Raw genomic sequence first — 15,224 nt, 5'->3', positions numbered from 1 at the left:
CACTGGTCTGGGACACTGTAGAGAGAGTGGGCAGCGGCCTGACAGTCCACACCCGGGGCTGGGAGAGGAGCTTGAAAAAGAAGCTCAGGGCCACTCTGTTTCTCGTCCATCTGCCCCCTTCTCAGTCCATCACGGGGCCACGGGGCTGGTCTGAGGCCGGACACTTGTTGGCAGTGGTCGGCTGCCATTTGTCCATACCCATCTTTGGGAGAAGTGGGGCTTCAGTAAAACCCTAGATTGGGGATACTTTTCCATAAGATGTGGGTGTGAGCCCAATTTTGCCACTGAGCTGCTGAGGGAGATGGGAGTGTGCTCCTCGCACCTTCTCAGTGTCCCTCTGCTGACCTAGAAGAAACCCACCCACCCACCTGCTGTCCTACAGGCTTCATCCCTCATCCCTCATGGGGCAAGGGCTGCATTTAGTCTTAGGGTGTTGCCATGGGGTACCTGCTCTCCTCTGGAGTGCAAGTCCCTAAGGCCAGGGTCTGGCCCCTTCCATCTCTCCTCCTCCAGAGTCGAGCACAGGGCTGGCCACATTACACACCCCCCAACAAAGAGGGCAGAGCTGAGCGGGATAGAGGTGAGCCTTTTAGAAGCGCCTGGCAGCAGTGCCCAGACGGCACATGCATAGAACGCTGTCAGGTGGCACATAGATGCACAATCAAAAAGGAGATTTATGTATTTATTAAATGTATTATCTTCTATGGCAACTGGTAAAGAATCGCCACTTATGGTAATGATAAAAGATCTCCATTTATTTATTTTTGAAAGGAGGCTCCGTGCCCAACGTGGGGCTCGAACTCATGACCCTGAGATCAAGAGTCACATGCACTTCTGACTGAGCCAGCCAGACCCCCACCCCCATAAGATCTCCACTTAAAGTAATGAAATATGAGTCGATGTAAAGAAAAGTGTTAAGTTATTAGTGCTACAGGTGGAATACGGCTTTCAGAAGAGTCACGAGTCTGAGCAATGGTGGGTGGGCTCGGGTCAGGGAAACAGGCCTCTCTAGTGGAAGTCCCAGCTTTGACCATCAACTTGCTGGGTGGCCTCGGGCAAGCCGCTTTCCCTCTGTTTCACCGAGTGTAAAATGGGGGCACAGCACCAGGTAGGGGTGGTGGCTGGTACCCGGGCAGCTCGGAGGGGGCAGGTCCCGGACACAGGGCTGAGGAGGGGGACATGGAGAAGCTGGGGATCTCTTGCCTGGGCCCCCCTCCACTTTCAGCAGCGCCTAACTGGGACTTCACCTGGTTTTATGTATTGGGTTTCTGCATACAGTTCTATTCAGAAAAAAATGCTCTAGAAGCTGGCAGGCAGGGCAGGATGAGTCTTAAGACTCGACTCTGACCGTAGCGGCTCTAGATGATGCTTCCTGTCACCTGTGTTCCTCTCGGCAGCGAGAACCTGGAGGAGGCCCCAGAGGCTCCGGGGGTTAGCGTCTGGTCCACATGGGAGCTCCGGAGCCCCACACCCTCCTACCCCAGCTCCAGCCCTGCTCTGAGCAGAGCAAACAGCTCTCCTTGGGGCGGCTCTAGCAGAAGCAACAAAGGCACCATTGTCCCCTGCGGAGCCTGCCAGAGGCCTCCCGGGAAGAACCTCTCAGGACTCATCCCCCAGAAACCGGAGAGCCAGGGGCGGGGGCACCTCGACTGTCCCTGGAGGCTGCAGGGAGGGGGTCCAGGATGGTATCGAGGGAGCCAGCGGGGACACAGGCAGGGGCCGTGACAGTGGCCATGGCTGCTGAAGATACTGTGCACAGGACAGGCTGCCGGTCCCTGGGACCACATGGTTCCCAGAGCCCAGGACAGGGCCACGCTCCATACAGACTTGGGGGAAACGAATGAACGATGGATCCCATCCTTCCTGGTTTCCCAAACCGTATTACTAGAAGGATCAAGAAAAATGAAACCCGATTGCTTGTCGGCTTGAAAACACTCAGTAGCTCCTGGTGCCAGCCGATACAGCAGACACTGGTGCCCGTCCGGTGACATTCAGCCACTGGGCCTCAGCTTCACCCTCCAGCCTCATCCCCCCCGACGCTGCTCCAGCTCACTGTACACTCTGCACAGGTGGTTCCCTCTGTCCTTTCCCCTGACTTCTCTGCCGGGCAGCGACCAGCCCTCATAAAAGACCCAGCTCAATCCACTTGTCTCCATCCGTGTTTTTTTTCCCCTTGTGGCCGTTGGATCCCAGAAGGTGGGGGTTGTCTCTTTTTTCTCTTTCAGCCTCCGGCCCAGTCCAGGCCCAGGGCGAGTACAAGCATTGGCTGAAGGAAGGGCAGGGAGAGCAGGGCTTGCTCATGTGGTCACTCACGCCCTCAACACCTACTGACGGAGCACTTACTATGTGCCAGGCCCAAGAGAACCGGCTCCCCGGGCCCACGGAGCACGTGTTCTAGGGGAAGAGAGAGACGTTCAGTGGACTACACAGCGGATGACAATGCGGCTTTGGCTGTGAGAATGGCTCTACTATAGAAGCAGGGAGTGCCTTGAAGCCCTGGCCTGCAGGTCAAGGAGGGCTTCCTGGAGGAGGTGGCACTGGAGCTGAGGTCTAACCCTGGACTCTGAAGGACAGCAAGAATTAGCTAGACCAGTGGATCTTAGATTTGGAGCGTGCATCAGCATTACCTTAAGGGCCTCGTAAAATACAGGTTGTGGGACCATCCTGTCTCTGACTCGCTGCTCTGGGGCGGAGCCTGAGACACGTGGTTTACATTTCTTTTTCTCCCCTAGATTTGCAGAGGAACAATCGACAAATATAATTATATATATTTAAAGTGTCCAGCATGATGACTTGCTATATATCCACATTATGGAATGAAACCGCGTTCCTTTCTTTTCTCGGTTTTGTAACTCATTTGATGGCAAATTAACAACGGTTACCTTCAAAAGTTATGACCCCAAACGTGCTATCATTTCTCGAGGGTGATCGGATACCTGGAATCATAGACAACTTCCCACAGAAGAAGCTCGATATAAGTCAGAGTTGGTGTATCACCAGCATTTATAAAACCCGGCCTAGGGAGGGAACGAGAACCGGCGACACACGCACGGTCTTAACATAGCGAACATTTAGTCTGGAAACTGTGTTTCTAACAAGTTCCCAGGTGCTCCTGCTGCTGCTGATGTTGCTGGTCCAGGGACCATAGTTTGAGAACCAGCGAATTGGACAAAGAGAGGAGGAAGAGGAGCAGAGATTTCCAGGCAGCAGGGACAGCCTGGGTGGGGGCCGAGGTGGACATCAGCCCGGGGCGTTGGAGGCAGCGGGGATCGGTGTGGCCGCAGTAGGTGAGCAAGGGGGAAGGAAGTGGCAGGAGGAGAGGACTCGGCTCGTGGCGGGGAGCTGGCCTTTCCACCTGAGGGCACTGAAGGCTTCTGGACTTTTTTTGGGGGCGGGGGGTCATGGTTGTTTCTGCACTGCAGGCAGATCACCCAGGTGCAGGGTGGGGCATGCATTTCAGGAGAGCAACACTGGAAGTGGGGGACTGAGGGCGAAGGTGACCGCAGCGTCCGGGTGAGTCATGACAGTGGCATGGGATGCGGTGGTGGCCGTGGAAATGGACAGAAACGGCCAGTTGGTTGGTGTCAAACACAGGCGCTTTGAGCAAGACTGGAAAGCAGTGTCAGGGTAGAAGAGGATGTTTACTGAGTCTGGCCCAAGGGAACAGGCTCTGTGATCTAACATCTGCTCAGCCCCGCACATGTCCCATGGCCTCTGGGGAGCCAGTCGGCCTCTCCGGTCTTCACTCACTCGGTGGTGAGGGTCACCAGCTTGGCCTCGCGGGGCTGGGGTGCCCACTCAGCCGCAGACTTGAGGGCATGACGTGTCTGCTCCTAGCTGGCGCCTGGCCCTCTCGGCTTATCCATCTGTCCCGGGCCTCGTTAACACCAGCCAGGGATCACCCCGCCTCCCCCAGTGAACCCAGCTCCTGGCAGCCTGGGTGTGACATCCTGCCCTCGGGTCTTTGCAGGAGTCTGAGGGGGTTCGTGGGTGCCAACCTGGCATGCAGGCCCATGGCGAGCACCCTCAAGGGGAGGGATGAGGGGAGGAAGGCAAAGCCTCAACTTGGCAGGATGGGGGCTGGAGCCCTGAGGTGGGTAGCTGCCCTGGACGGGGGATGCGGCTATCTTCAGCCGGCCCCCCTTCTCTGCCTGGTGACCTCAGCCGCCTCTCACACCAGGCTTCCAGCTGCCCGTCTCCTTACGGCAGAAACAATCTAATCTGCGGTCACTCCCTCCCCGGACACCTTCAGTAACCCCCCACCGCCTGTGTAACAAAGTCTAACACGCGAGCCTGGCAGTCGAAGCCCTGGTTTGAGCTCACTGACTCTCAGCCCTACACTGTAGGCCACTGAGTCTGTGCCCTTTCTGCTCCCGTGTGTCCCAACTGCCCTGCCAGGTACCTCTGCTCCCGCGTGGAATGACCTGGTCACACCGTGAACCCCTGTCCCTCCTTACAGCTCAGTTGCCACCTCCTCCAGGAAGTCTTCCCTGATCCCAGCAGCCAGGACTCCTCCCTCCCTCCCCTTTGTTGGTGCTTTTAACGGCCCCTAAAACAAAGGTTCAACATTTCTCTCCCATGAGTGTTATGGATGCTTTGAAGCCAAAGCTCATTATTGTTTTAATAATGTTACAATAAGCCCAATACGAGTTCACGATAATGACTTTCTGAGGATTTAGCATGTGCCAGGGCCACCCGATCTCAGGCCATCCTTTTGAAACCCCATGAGGTCTGTATCAATATCATCCCCTTCTACAGATGAGCATGTTGAGAGCTGCAGAGAGTGAGCACCTGGTCCACGTCTCAGAGACAGTAGGGGCAGCGCGTGAGGTAAACTCAAGCTCTCTGAGCTCCATCCCAGTCTGGCTGCTGCCTTCCTGGGGGAGGATCCAGACCTTACAGTCTTCCCTAAAGGTCCTCTACTGGAGGGTGCGGGGATGTTGGGCCTGGCTCAGGAGCGGAGCAAATGAGAAGCCCTTAGGAGCCTGTAGAGCCCCCTACTTATTTTGGAGGTGGGGTCAGGGGCCCAGAGGAGGGACACCAAAGGCTTGGGTGAGTGACCTAGATAGGCAGGCTTGAGCCCATCACAGCCTGGCCACGGAGCCTGGCACAGTGGGCAGGCAGTGCTGCCTCTGAAAACTGGCCACCCTCACGGTCTCACAGGTGTCACCAGCTGCGGGGTGACACAGTGGTGAGCCTCTGCCACCGTGCTCCCCACCTGATGCAGGGCCCTCTGGGCAGGAACGGAAGGCTCTCGGGAACCCCAGCTCTGCAAGTGGCTGGGGGCTTGACACACAGGGTACTGGGTCCTCCTTAGGACCCTGTCACTCCCCAGGAACCAGCCCGAAACCAGAGCCGAGGAACAGCTCCTGGCAAGACCTCCTTTTTAGGGTTGAGAGCGCTGGGTGCTGCCCTAATTTATGAGGCCACCTGACCTGGCCTGATTCCTCCCACCGTCATTCTCTCAGGAGCAAGCGCCACTCTGGCCAAGCTCAGCCACATGCCTTTGACCTTCCACTGGCCAGTCCGACAGTGCTCATCCCTTGAGGCTGGGGGTGGAGAGCTCAGCCCAGTGAGAGGCCAATCTACATGCATCACTGGCCACCTCCATCCATTCATTCAATGAAGGAGCCCTTCATTGACTTGAGGGCTGGAGGTATATGGGAGCAGGGAGGGCAGCGGGCGTGGAGGGGGACACACCTCCAACATAAGTCCCAGAAGGCAGCCTGGCAGAGTGGTCAGGGGCCTGGGCCCGGCACTGCCACCATTTACCTGCTGTGTCAACTTGGACAAACATTCTTTATCTCAGTTTCCCCAATTAAGGGGGCATAAAATTGTTGTGAGGTCTAAACACATGTAAATTATTAAATGCACGTGAGATGAGCACAGAGGGCGTTAGGAAGGCAGTCTGGGACAGAATAACTGTTCAGTAAACGCGAGCGAGTAATAGTAAGTAAATAAGATCTGCAAGGAGGAAAAATGGTACAGAGGTGGAGTGCCTGGGCCGTGAGGTAGGGCACCACGAAACGAGGGTAGTGACGAATGCTGCTCAGAGGGGCTGACGTCTGCGCTAAGCCTTGATGGATGAAAGGTCAGGCTTGCAGGAGTCTGAGGAATAGTACTTCAGGCAGAGGGACGAGCACATACAAAGGTCCTGTGGCACGAATGAGCTTGACCACTCAAGTGCTAACAGCATCCACCATGTGGCCAGAATGGAGTGTGTGCAGGGTAGTCAGTGAGAGATGGGATCGGTGAGGCAGGGGCTGGCCCTCTCCGGGAAGGGGGACACCATGGCACCCACTTCTCTAATGCTTCTAACGGGATCACAGACCCCCCCCCCCCCCCCAATCATCATTCTCCTAAGGATGCTTTCTAAAATACTCACACCAACCAAGGGACAGGGAAGAAGTCTAAGAGGAGTCCAGGGAGTTAGATGGTGAATTTTGATTCTCCAGGCTCTTCCCAAAGGTGGGGTACGTATCTGTCCTCCTCCCCGTTTTCCCAGCATTTTCCTAAGCCCGCTCCTCCTGCCCTGATACCCTCTTCCCATCTGTTGCCAGAAAGTGATGGGCGAAACCCAGTCAGGAAAAATGGCTGGTCAGCCTCTGCCTCGGGGCATCCCGGGGGCGGGGGGGGGGGGGGGGATCACTCCCACCTCCCATCTCATCCTGAGGTCAAGTGTCACCAGGAAAATGCTGTGCAGAGGCAAGAGACAACCGTGAAGGTCATCCGTGCCCTGAAGCTCCTGCAGACTTTAGGAAAGAGATCCTGACCTTTCTCCACCAGACAGAAGGGGACACCTCTCACTCCCCCCTGGGCAGATGCACAAACCAAGGGAGGGACAGGAGAAGCTGTCTTCACGGGCCCGTTTGTGGGTCAGTGGGACAGTCAGGCACAGAGTGATCACCCCCGTAACTTGACTCCAAGGCTGCCCTTCCTCCGATCCCTCCCGGCTCTGGGGGTGTCTCCGCAGAGAAACCAAAGGGGAGAAAGGAGGGTGAAGCCAGCAGGGAGAAGCCACTCGTGCTGCGCCCCCTCCAGCTTCAAGCCTAAATCAGATAGGGACCTGGGCCAGCCCCAGGGAGGAAGCAGCTGCCAGGTAAAGGGACCGTCGGGGGAGACGGCGGCGTTGGGCAAGGCGTACATGTGCCAGATCTAAGATAAGATGCTTGGGGGAAGGAAACAGCAAGTACCTTTAACAACTGTCACAAAGTAAATGTCTAGAGAAAAAAAAAAAATCCTGACTTCCTTTTTTTCTGTGAATTTACTCATAGTTTACTGGAAACTAGCCCTCAGAATGTGCCCAGGTTGGGGCATCTCCCCCAAGGGGCCGGTGTGACTCAGGAGACCCACCAGACGGTCTGCTGAGGAACGGGGCAGGCGAGGTCCCCCCTGGGCTGCAGGACGGGGAGTCATGTGTGCATCTCAGGAAAGGCGGCCCACGCCCTTGGGAAGGGGGGGGGGTGGGTGCTGACATCTGTTCACTCACTCGGGAGGTGAAGAGGCCAAATATACTCCCTTACTAATAGGGCATAGGGTCCACCAGGCCTTGTCGGAGACCCTGGGGGGCATCATGTGGGGTCTACAGTTGGAACCTGTGCCTGGGTCCAAAGGACTCCGTGGGAAGTGCGGGGCTGAAAGGGGGTGGGGGAAGCGAGTATGGGCAATGGAGGGTGCAAGAGACGCAGGCCGGCCGAGAGGGTCACCCTGTTCAACTTGCTAATTTTAAAGTCACACAGTGGAGGTTAAGAGCGTGGGCTCTGGGGTGCCTGGGTGGCTCAGTGGTTGAGCCTTTGGCCCGGGGCCTGATCCTGGAGACCTGGGATCGAGTCCCAGGTCGGGCTCCCTGCAGGGAACCTGTTTCTCCCTCTGCCCGTGTCTCTGCCTCTCTCTCTGCATCTCTCATGAATAAATGAACAAAATCTTAAAAAAAAAAATTAAAAGAGCATGGGTTCTGAGTCAGATCTGGGCCCGAGTCCTGTGTGACATGGGGGCACTGGTCTCACTTCTCTGAGCCTTGCTTCCCCATCTACAATATGGGATAATCTCAGCGTGACCCCCAAGGTCTGTGGTGAGGAAGACACAAGATAAGGCGTCTGGTTTCTAAGTGCTCGCTACTATCCCTGCTATTATTAATACTGACGCTAGCTCTTACTGCTACAGATGCCAGCGGCGACAGGAGCAGTCACAGTTCCGTCTCCTTCGTTCTGGAAGACGCTTCCTTCTAATAGACCAGTGGCTCTCAACGGGTGGTGATTTTGTCCTCCTGCCAGGTGTCCGATGGCAGGGGGGCTGCTCCTGGCATCTGGGGGTGGGAAGCCAGGGCTGACGCTAAACACTGTACAAGGCCCAGGACAGCCCCCCATGACAGAGGATTATCTGGCTCCAAATGCAGTAGCGCCGGGGTCAGAACCCCTGCTCTAGGCCTGTCCTGTTCAGGACATGTGGATATCACGCTAAAATTCAGCGAATCTGCCTGGAGATGTGCCGTAAGTATAAAATACATGTTGAATTTCAAAGGCTTAGTATGAAAAAGACAATGTGAACTATCTCATTAATCATCTTTATATTGATTATATATCGGAACGCTAGTATTTTTGGATATACTGGTTTAAATAAAATATACTATGGAAATTAATTTCACATATTTTAATCCTAAAAAATGTGGCTGCTAGAAAATTAAAATTTACACAAGTGGCTCTGTTTGTGGCTGGCACTCTCTTTCTGCTGGACAGTGCTGGTCTACACTGCGCTCCTTCTCTTGGGGGTGGTGGAGTCTTCAGTGAAGCGCAGCTGGGAGATGTGGGTCGTGGTGGCAGTGGCCGCTTTCTTGAGAAAGGACAAAGGGATCATCACACCTCTGCCCCCTGCCAGAGGGAGGGTGAGTCCACACCTCCTCGCTCAGTGCCCCTGCTGGGGCTGGGCCTCTCTCTGCCAGGACAGGGGAGGGCAGGAGGCCCGAGCCCGGCCCCCCTCTTTTCTCCCCATCCCCCCACTGGAGGCACCATGCCAGCAGTTCGGGCTGCAGCAAAAATGCCCCAGTGAACAAACAGGCGGGTATAGGGACAGCTGAGGCTTACAGACCTGAGTGCACTGGCTCCCAGCCCACTCCCTGGCAGTGCCCAGTTTAGGACTGGGGGTGGGGAAGAGAGGTCTGGACCACACTCCCCTGCTGTGTTATGACCCTCAGAAACCACATTTGAGGTTTCCATGTGGACGACTGAGGCCAAGGGCAGATGAGCAGAGAGGGTCCCTGGTCTGTGTGGTGACAAGGCCCTTTGCCCTCACAGGAGGCTGGGGCCTAATGGTATCGGCATGGCCAGTGCCTGCTGAAAAGGTGGCAGGAGACTGGCTGGGCAGGGCTGCCAGGGCCACAGGAGGTGACAGAGAGGATGGGCTGGGGAGGGTGTGTGAGAAGACACGGGGATGGGATTTGGTGAGGGCCTGGGGGAGGCAGCTGTGCTCCAGATGACAGAATGACTTGGAAACGATAAGCCACGTTGGCACCTCCAGCTCAGCTCAAGGCACAGAGAGCTTAGGGGAGCTGCCCAAGGGTATCAGCATGGGATCCCACCTGAGAGTCCTGAATGCTCCCCTCGTCAGCACTGACCCCTCCCCCTCTGGCAAGGGGGAGCATTTCACATGCTCTGATCGAATGTTCATGATCCTGTGGGGACCCTCTGCACCCCTTTACTCACACCAGCCACACCTTCGCAAGGATGCCCCACAGAATACCGGCGGTGGACCACTGACTTGCCCGCTTCCTGGGTGCCGGGGGCAGCGGGGAGGGGCATGACCTCAATTCCCCCACCCTGTGTCCTGCCTCTGCATCAGAAATCCTACACTCCACCAAAGTTTGGGCGCAAGAGAAGAGGGGGAGGAAACAGGGTCCAGAGTCAGGGGCGGCCTTCTGCCAAAGACCCTGCCTCTGCACCCTCCAGCCTGGCATATCAAAGTCCTCCCCAGCCCCAGGGTGAAGTCAGGGGAAGGCATTCGGGGACAAGCAGCTCACAGCCAGAGCCTGGGGACAGGCCACCAGCAGCAGCCCCCACTGGGCGAAATTGGAGCCTGAGTATCCCCCAGGGCCAGATCCCGCCCCAGGGCAGCTCCCCTCTGGCCTGGCCCCAGCCCGCATCCGGGCAAATCCTGGAGGAAGCTCATCTGAGGTGGATGGTGAGTCAGAAGGGTCTGAGGGGAGGGGGAGGGTGGAGGGGAGAGGAAGGGGGAAGAGCAGGGGTCCCCTGGGGTGTCCTGGGAGAGGGCCTGGGGAGGGTCAGCCCAGGGAAGACTGGGGTCCAGGGGAGGGGCTCTGGGAAAGGAGAGACGACGGAGCTGGGTCTGTGTCAGGGTCTCAGGATTTCGGGGAGGCTGCCAGTGTGGGGGCGGCCAGGTTTCTGGGTGTCTTAGGATTTCTGGGTGCAGGGGCCTCGGGATGAGGAGCAGCTGGCGCTGGAGGAAGGCGGTCGCGTCCCCAGCCCCGAGGAGGGCCTCCGGGTTTCTGGGGCCGAGAGGGGGGTGTCGGGCCGCGGCGGGCCCCCGCTCACCTGTACACATCCGTCCAGAGGTAGGTACCCAGCACGTACACCGCCTCGACGCGGCTCCCGTACTGCAGCCGCACGGTCCTCTCGCGCAGCATCTTCCCGCAGCGCAGAGCCGGGCCTCGCTGGTCGGGGTCGGGGTCGGGGTCGGGTCGGGGTCGGGTCGGGGTCGGGTCGGGGTCGGGTCCCGCCGGGGCACCTGCCGGAGCACCTGCCGCACAGGTGCGCCCACTCCCGCGGCGGCGGCCCCGCGCTCCGCCTTATCTAGGGCCGGGGGGCGGGGCGGGCGGGCGGCCTCCTCGCGCAGTGGGCCGCGGGCCCGTCCGTCAAGCGTGGCCACGCCCCTCGCTTCCCGCCCGCGCCCCCCGCCCCGCCCCCGCCCGCCCGCGACCCGGGTGAGGTCGGCGGTTGCCAATTTCCTCCCTCCCTCCCTCCCTCGGTTGCTTCGCTCCCTCGGCTCCCTTGCCGTGGGCTCCCGGCCACCGGGCCCAGGACGCAGGGCCACTGCCCCCTCCGGGCGCCCCCAGCTTTTCAGGGCGGATCGTGCAGCGGCGGTGGGGCGGGGACGGGAAGCGATGGGAGCCCAGGGCGGTGGGGGGTGGGCGCCCAGCCTGGGGTCCCGACCTGAGCCTTCCCTAACGGGGCGTTGGCAAAGTAAGGGCACGGGAGCAGAGGGCGTGGCCAGGAAGCCAGATACAGGCTGAGGTCCCCTGCACCCCCAACCACCCACCAGGGTTAGGGTGAGGACTGGGGACGGAGGGGTTGGCAGGGGCACCCAGCAGCCTCCAGGGTCAGAATGCCCAGCCAGGGCCTCGCGGGGTGGGGCGCTTCTTCCACCAGGAGTGGTCCGGTGTGGGGGTGAGAAGGGCCATCCTGGCTGTGGAAGATGGAGGAGCCCCTGGGACCGGGGGGGCTGGAGGCCGCTGGCGAGGAGGGCATTGATGGGAGCAGCGTTTGTGGACTGAATATGGATGTTCTGGGGATGGACAGTGAGGAAACCCGTTCTGGCTTGGGCCACTGGGTAAAGGAGGGTGCCACTGCAGGGGCCAGTTTGTGTTTTGGGGGGTACAAGGTGACATCCAGTGGGTTCGGTCCCCACCCCTGTCTCAGACCTTTCCAGCCCTAAAGCTAAGCCAGGGCCTAGTTAGATAATTCAACCAGGTGTGAGTAAGTGGTCCTCTGTAGAGGGGACAGGAGCCGGGGGGTGGACGGTGGACTGGGATGGGTAAGGGGACAGGTTACAAGAAGGACGGGGTGGGGGCAGGCTGGAGGGGGGTGCATGTTTCAGAAGGGGGTAAGCTTGCTGGGGGAATAGGAGCCCTGGGGGGCGGTGCAGGGTGGAGGCTCACAAGTTCCCCGGGGCTGAGACACACCCAGCCTCTGACCCCAGTGGCCTTTTTGAGGAGGCCCAAATTAGGAGGTGGTGATGAGCCCAGCTGCTGGTGGGTGCCAGGATCTGGGAGGAATGTGGGTAGACAAAGGGGAAGGTCTGAGTTGGGCTGGGGGCGGGACACCCGCCCACAAAGGCTCACAGACCCAGGGAGACGCTGGTAAATTTTGAAGGGCTCCTGGCAGTGCCAAGTGAGTGCACCATCCATCAGGAGGCAGCTCGAGCATAGTTACCTGCCAAAGAGGCAAAAACGTGTGCACCCTGGAGCTGGCTCTGAGGGTCCCCCCCAGGTGGGCTCTTGTCTGGGCATCCCTCTATTGGAATTACATTTGAGTCCCTACTTCATGGCAGATACTTGGCAGATGCCAGGGTTCCCACCTTCCCGGGGATCACAGAGCATGACACCCTCATCTCACCCACGGGGCAACGAGGGCCCAGAGTGGGGGGGTTGGGAAGGGACTCAGAACCCCTACTGAGGCCCTGGCAGGTCACAACAGTGATAACGTCAAGCAAGGGGTGGTGATTGCCAGGAGAGAAGGAGTAACAGCGGGCCCTTAATGCGTTCTTTCTGTGTGCCAGGCACTGTTCCAGCGGCGCTTTTCATGTATTAGAATTAGATCATTGTACCCTCCCGATAACCCCGCCGCTTTGCAGATGAAGAAGTGAGCTGCCCAAAGGTTAAGGAGTTTGCCCTCAGACTCCCAGCTCCCAAGAGTGGCAGGGCCGGGGTAGGAGCTCGCATGGCCCTGGGGGCAGGGGGGCTGGGGCAGGGACAGAGCAGGTAAGAGCAGAGAAGGAACGTGTTTTTTTTTTTTTTTTTTTTTTTTAAGATTTTATTCATTCATTCATGAGAGACACACAAGAGAGGCAGAGACAGGCAGAGGGAGAAGCAGGCTCCCTGAGGGGAGCCCGATGCGGGACTCGATCCCAGGACCCTGGGATCACAACCTGAGCTGAAGGCAGATGCTTTGCAGGTGCCCTGGGAATGTTGTCTCTTAATTGGTAGATGAAGAAACACAAATTCTAGTTCCTTGGTGGGGACTGCCTCTGTGGGACCCTGGACAATTCGCCCTGCCACTTGGTGCCTCATTTTTGTCATCTGTGAACGGCTGACCTCTCAGCATAGATGTGAGGATGGTGTTAAATGAGACCATGTGTGGAAAACACAGTGCCTGGCACAAGCAAGCACTCAAGAGATGAAAGTCCCTCTCCGTAAAAAAGCCCAACCTGGACCCGGTGGACCCACTTTCGGGGTTCCTGCCCCTGGCTCAGGGCCTGCGATGGGTGTTGGGCTGCAGTGGCTGGTTGGTGTGAGGGGAGCCTCCCGGTGCCCAAGGGTTTAAAATAGCTGAAGTGGTCACAGCTGTTGGTGGATTCAGGGCCGGAGGTCTCACGCATCACGGCTGCTCCCACCGCTCCCCCGGGGGCCCGGAAGAGCCGCGGGGCATCTCATTGTGCCTTTTGGGGAATGCCAACAAAGAGCAGGCTTAGCTTGGGTCAGTTCCTGGCACTGATCCGCACCCCACGCCCCCAACTCTGGCTCCTGTCAAGTGTGTGGCTGGAGAGCCTGGGCTGGGAGGGCTCCTGTGAGCTGTTCCGTGCTGTGATCCTTTCCCGGGGGTCTGTCTCCCTGTGCCAGGCCTTGGGGAGGTGACTCGGACATCTCACGGGCCTGCTTTGAGGAGAGTGACAGCTCACCGAGGGTATCATTCATGCAAGAATTTCAAAAGAAAGAAACATACAAGTAATGCCTGCTTATTACAGAAAAAGAAAAAAGAATATGATCACCCATGACCTCAGGACCAGAGACACCACTGTTCACTTTTTTTTTTGAGTACGGTCTTGCAGGGCCGGCCTGACGCAGTCCAGTGCTACTGTGGGTGACGGTGCTTGCGGGCTGAGCCCTTAGGCTCTGCCAGGAGCCGCTCTGAGGGCTTTGCACCTCTTAGCTCATTTAATCCTCCAAGAACCCTGTGAGCTGGGAGCTATTATTATTCCCAATTTGCACAGAGGTACCAACTGGTCTGGCGGTGAAGAGCAGGCATGGCCTTTGGACTCGGCAAAGCAGGGGTCAAGTCCAGTTCTGCTCCTCACTAGCTATGGGACCTCTCTGGACCTTGGTTTCTTCTTCCTTATGGGAGACGCTGGCAGTGCCCAGCCGGCAGGGTTGTAAGGAATAACGAGGCGATACACATAGTAACGTGCTTAGCTCATCAGAGCCCAGTTCCAACTAAGTCCAGTAGATGATGGTTACTTTCTAGATGCACGTTTTGGACTGTACGTGCTGCTCTATAACACACTTTTAAAAAGCCTCTGCAGTTTATCACAGCATGTATTCCTAAGGTCTATCATCATCCGCCTTTATATTGTCCAGAACTTCAGAGTTTGCAGATGAAACCGAGGTTCTGATTAGCCAAGGAGACTCAGACAGGGAAGGAGATTGGAGAGAGAGGTCACCCAGCCGGAGAGCAAGCAGAAGAATGCAGAGCAAGGAGTGGATGATATTTAGTGAGCACCACTGTGTGCCAGGCTGTACCAGGCATCGGGTGGTCTACGATGTAAAAACAGGTCGCTGTGGCCATTCTTGGGAAGGAGAGGGCAGGAGCAGAGGAGCACCCTTGAGCACTGCTGGGGAGGAAGAACTTTTCTCTACCGTTCAAGATTCTTCTAGCTGGTCTAAATCAAACTGACATGAGACAGATTTTTTTTTTTTTTATGAGACAGATTAATGAGAGAAAAGCAAAGTTTAAGAGCATGTGTATCTACCTTCTGTATACATGGGGGAGACTCTGGGAAATGGAGTAACTCCCGAAGTGGCTGAAGTCATCGCCTTAAGTACCATGCCCAGCTAAAGACAAAAGAAGGGGCTGGGGAAGGGGCAGTCAGTTATGGGAGGTGACCAGGAAAAGCACAGGTGACAAGGGTCAGATTGTTATGCAGGTTTAAGTCCATGCTTTCTCCACTTATAGAGTTTCTAGAGATTTAGAGTCACTCCCCTATTCCTGGTACAGGGAGGGAGACACCCTTACATGTGGAGCTTCCCTTTTACACATTAAATGCCTCTTATGAAATGGTAACTTCTATCAGTTTTTAGAACTTCTCTTTTCTCTTGTGTTTGCAGTTTCTTAAAAAATAACCAGTTTAATGTAATCAATATGCCCCGAAGGCCTCCTATTATGGGGTGGCAAAATTTGCTCCCCTATATTACCACTAGGCCCCCTGAAGCCACTCAGGCAGATGCCTGAATCTAAGGCCAATCTATACAGAAATTCTGGAGGAGCCGCTGAACCAGGACT

The 15,224-nt window shown here is 57.0% G+C and overlaps 1 protein-coding gene and 1 non-coding gene across 2 annotated transcripts in view; both read right to left on the bottom strand.

Annotated features, from left to right (window-relative positions):
* The window catches only part of PADI2 (peptidyl arginine deiminase 2), a 44,242-nt gene extending 33,459 nt beyond the window's left edge, over positions 1-10,783 (bottom strand). The window contains exon 1 of the mRNA XM_077899434.1: positions 10,545-10,783. Coding sequence (XP_077755560.1) covers positions 10,545-10,636 — 92 coding nt within the window. The 5' untranslated portion in view covers positions 10,637-10,783. The remainder of the gene's footprint in view (positions 1-10,544) is intronic.
* LOC144315012 (small nucleolar RNA SNORA72) lies at positions 2,989-3,114 on the bottom strand. The gene has a single exon (XR_013380829.1). It is a non-coding gene; the product is annotated as a small nucleolar RNA SNORA72 (small nucleolar RNA).
* Positions 10,784-15,224: the final 4,441 nt, after the last annotated feature.

Source organism: Canis aureus, chromosome 5, assembly GCF_053574225.1.
Source record: "Canis aureus isolate CA01 chromosome 5, VMU_Caureus_v.1.0, whole genome shotgun sequence".
In the NCBI taxonomy this organism is placed as follows: Eukaryota; Metazoa; Chordata; class Mammalia; order Carnivora; family Canidae; genus Canis; species Canis aureus.
Note: the sequence above shows the minus strand (reverse complement) of the source record. Positions and strands in the feature narration are given on the sequence as shown.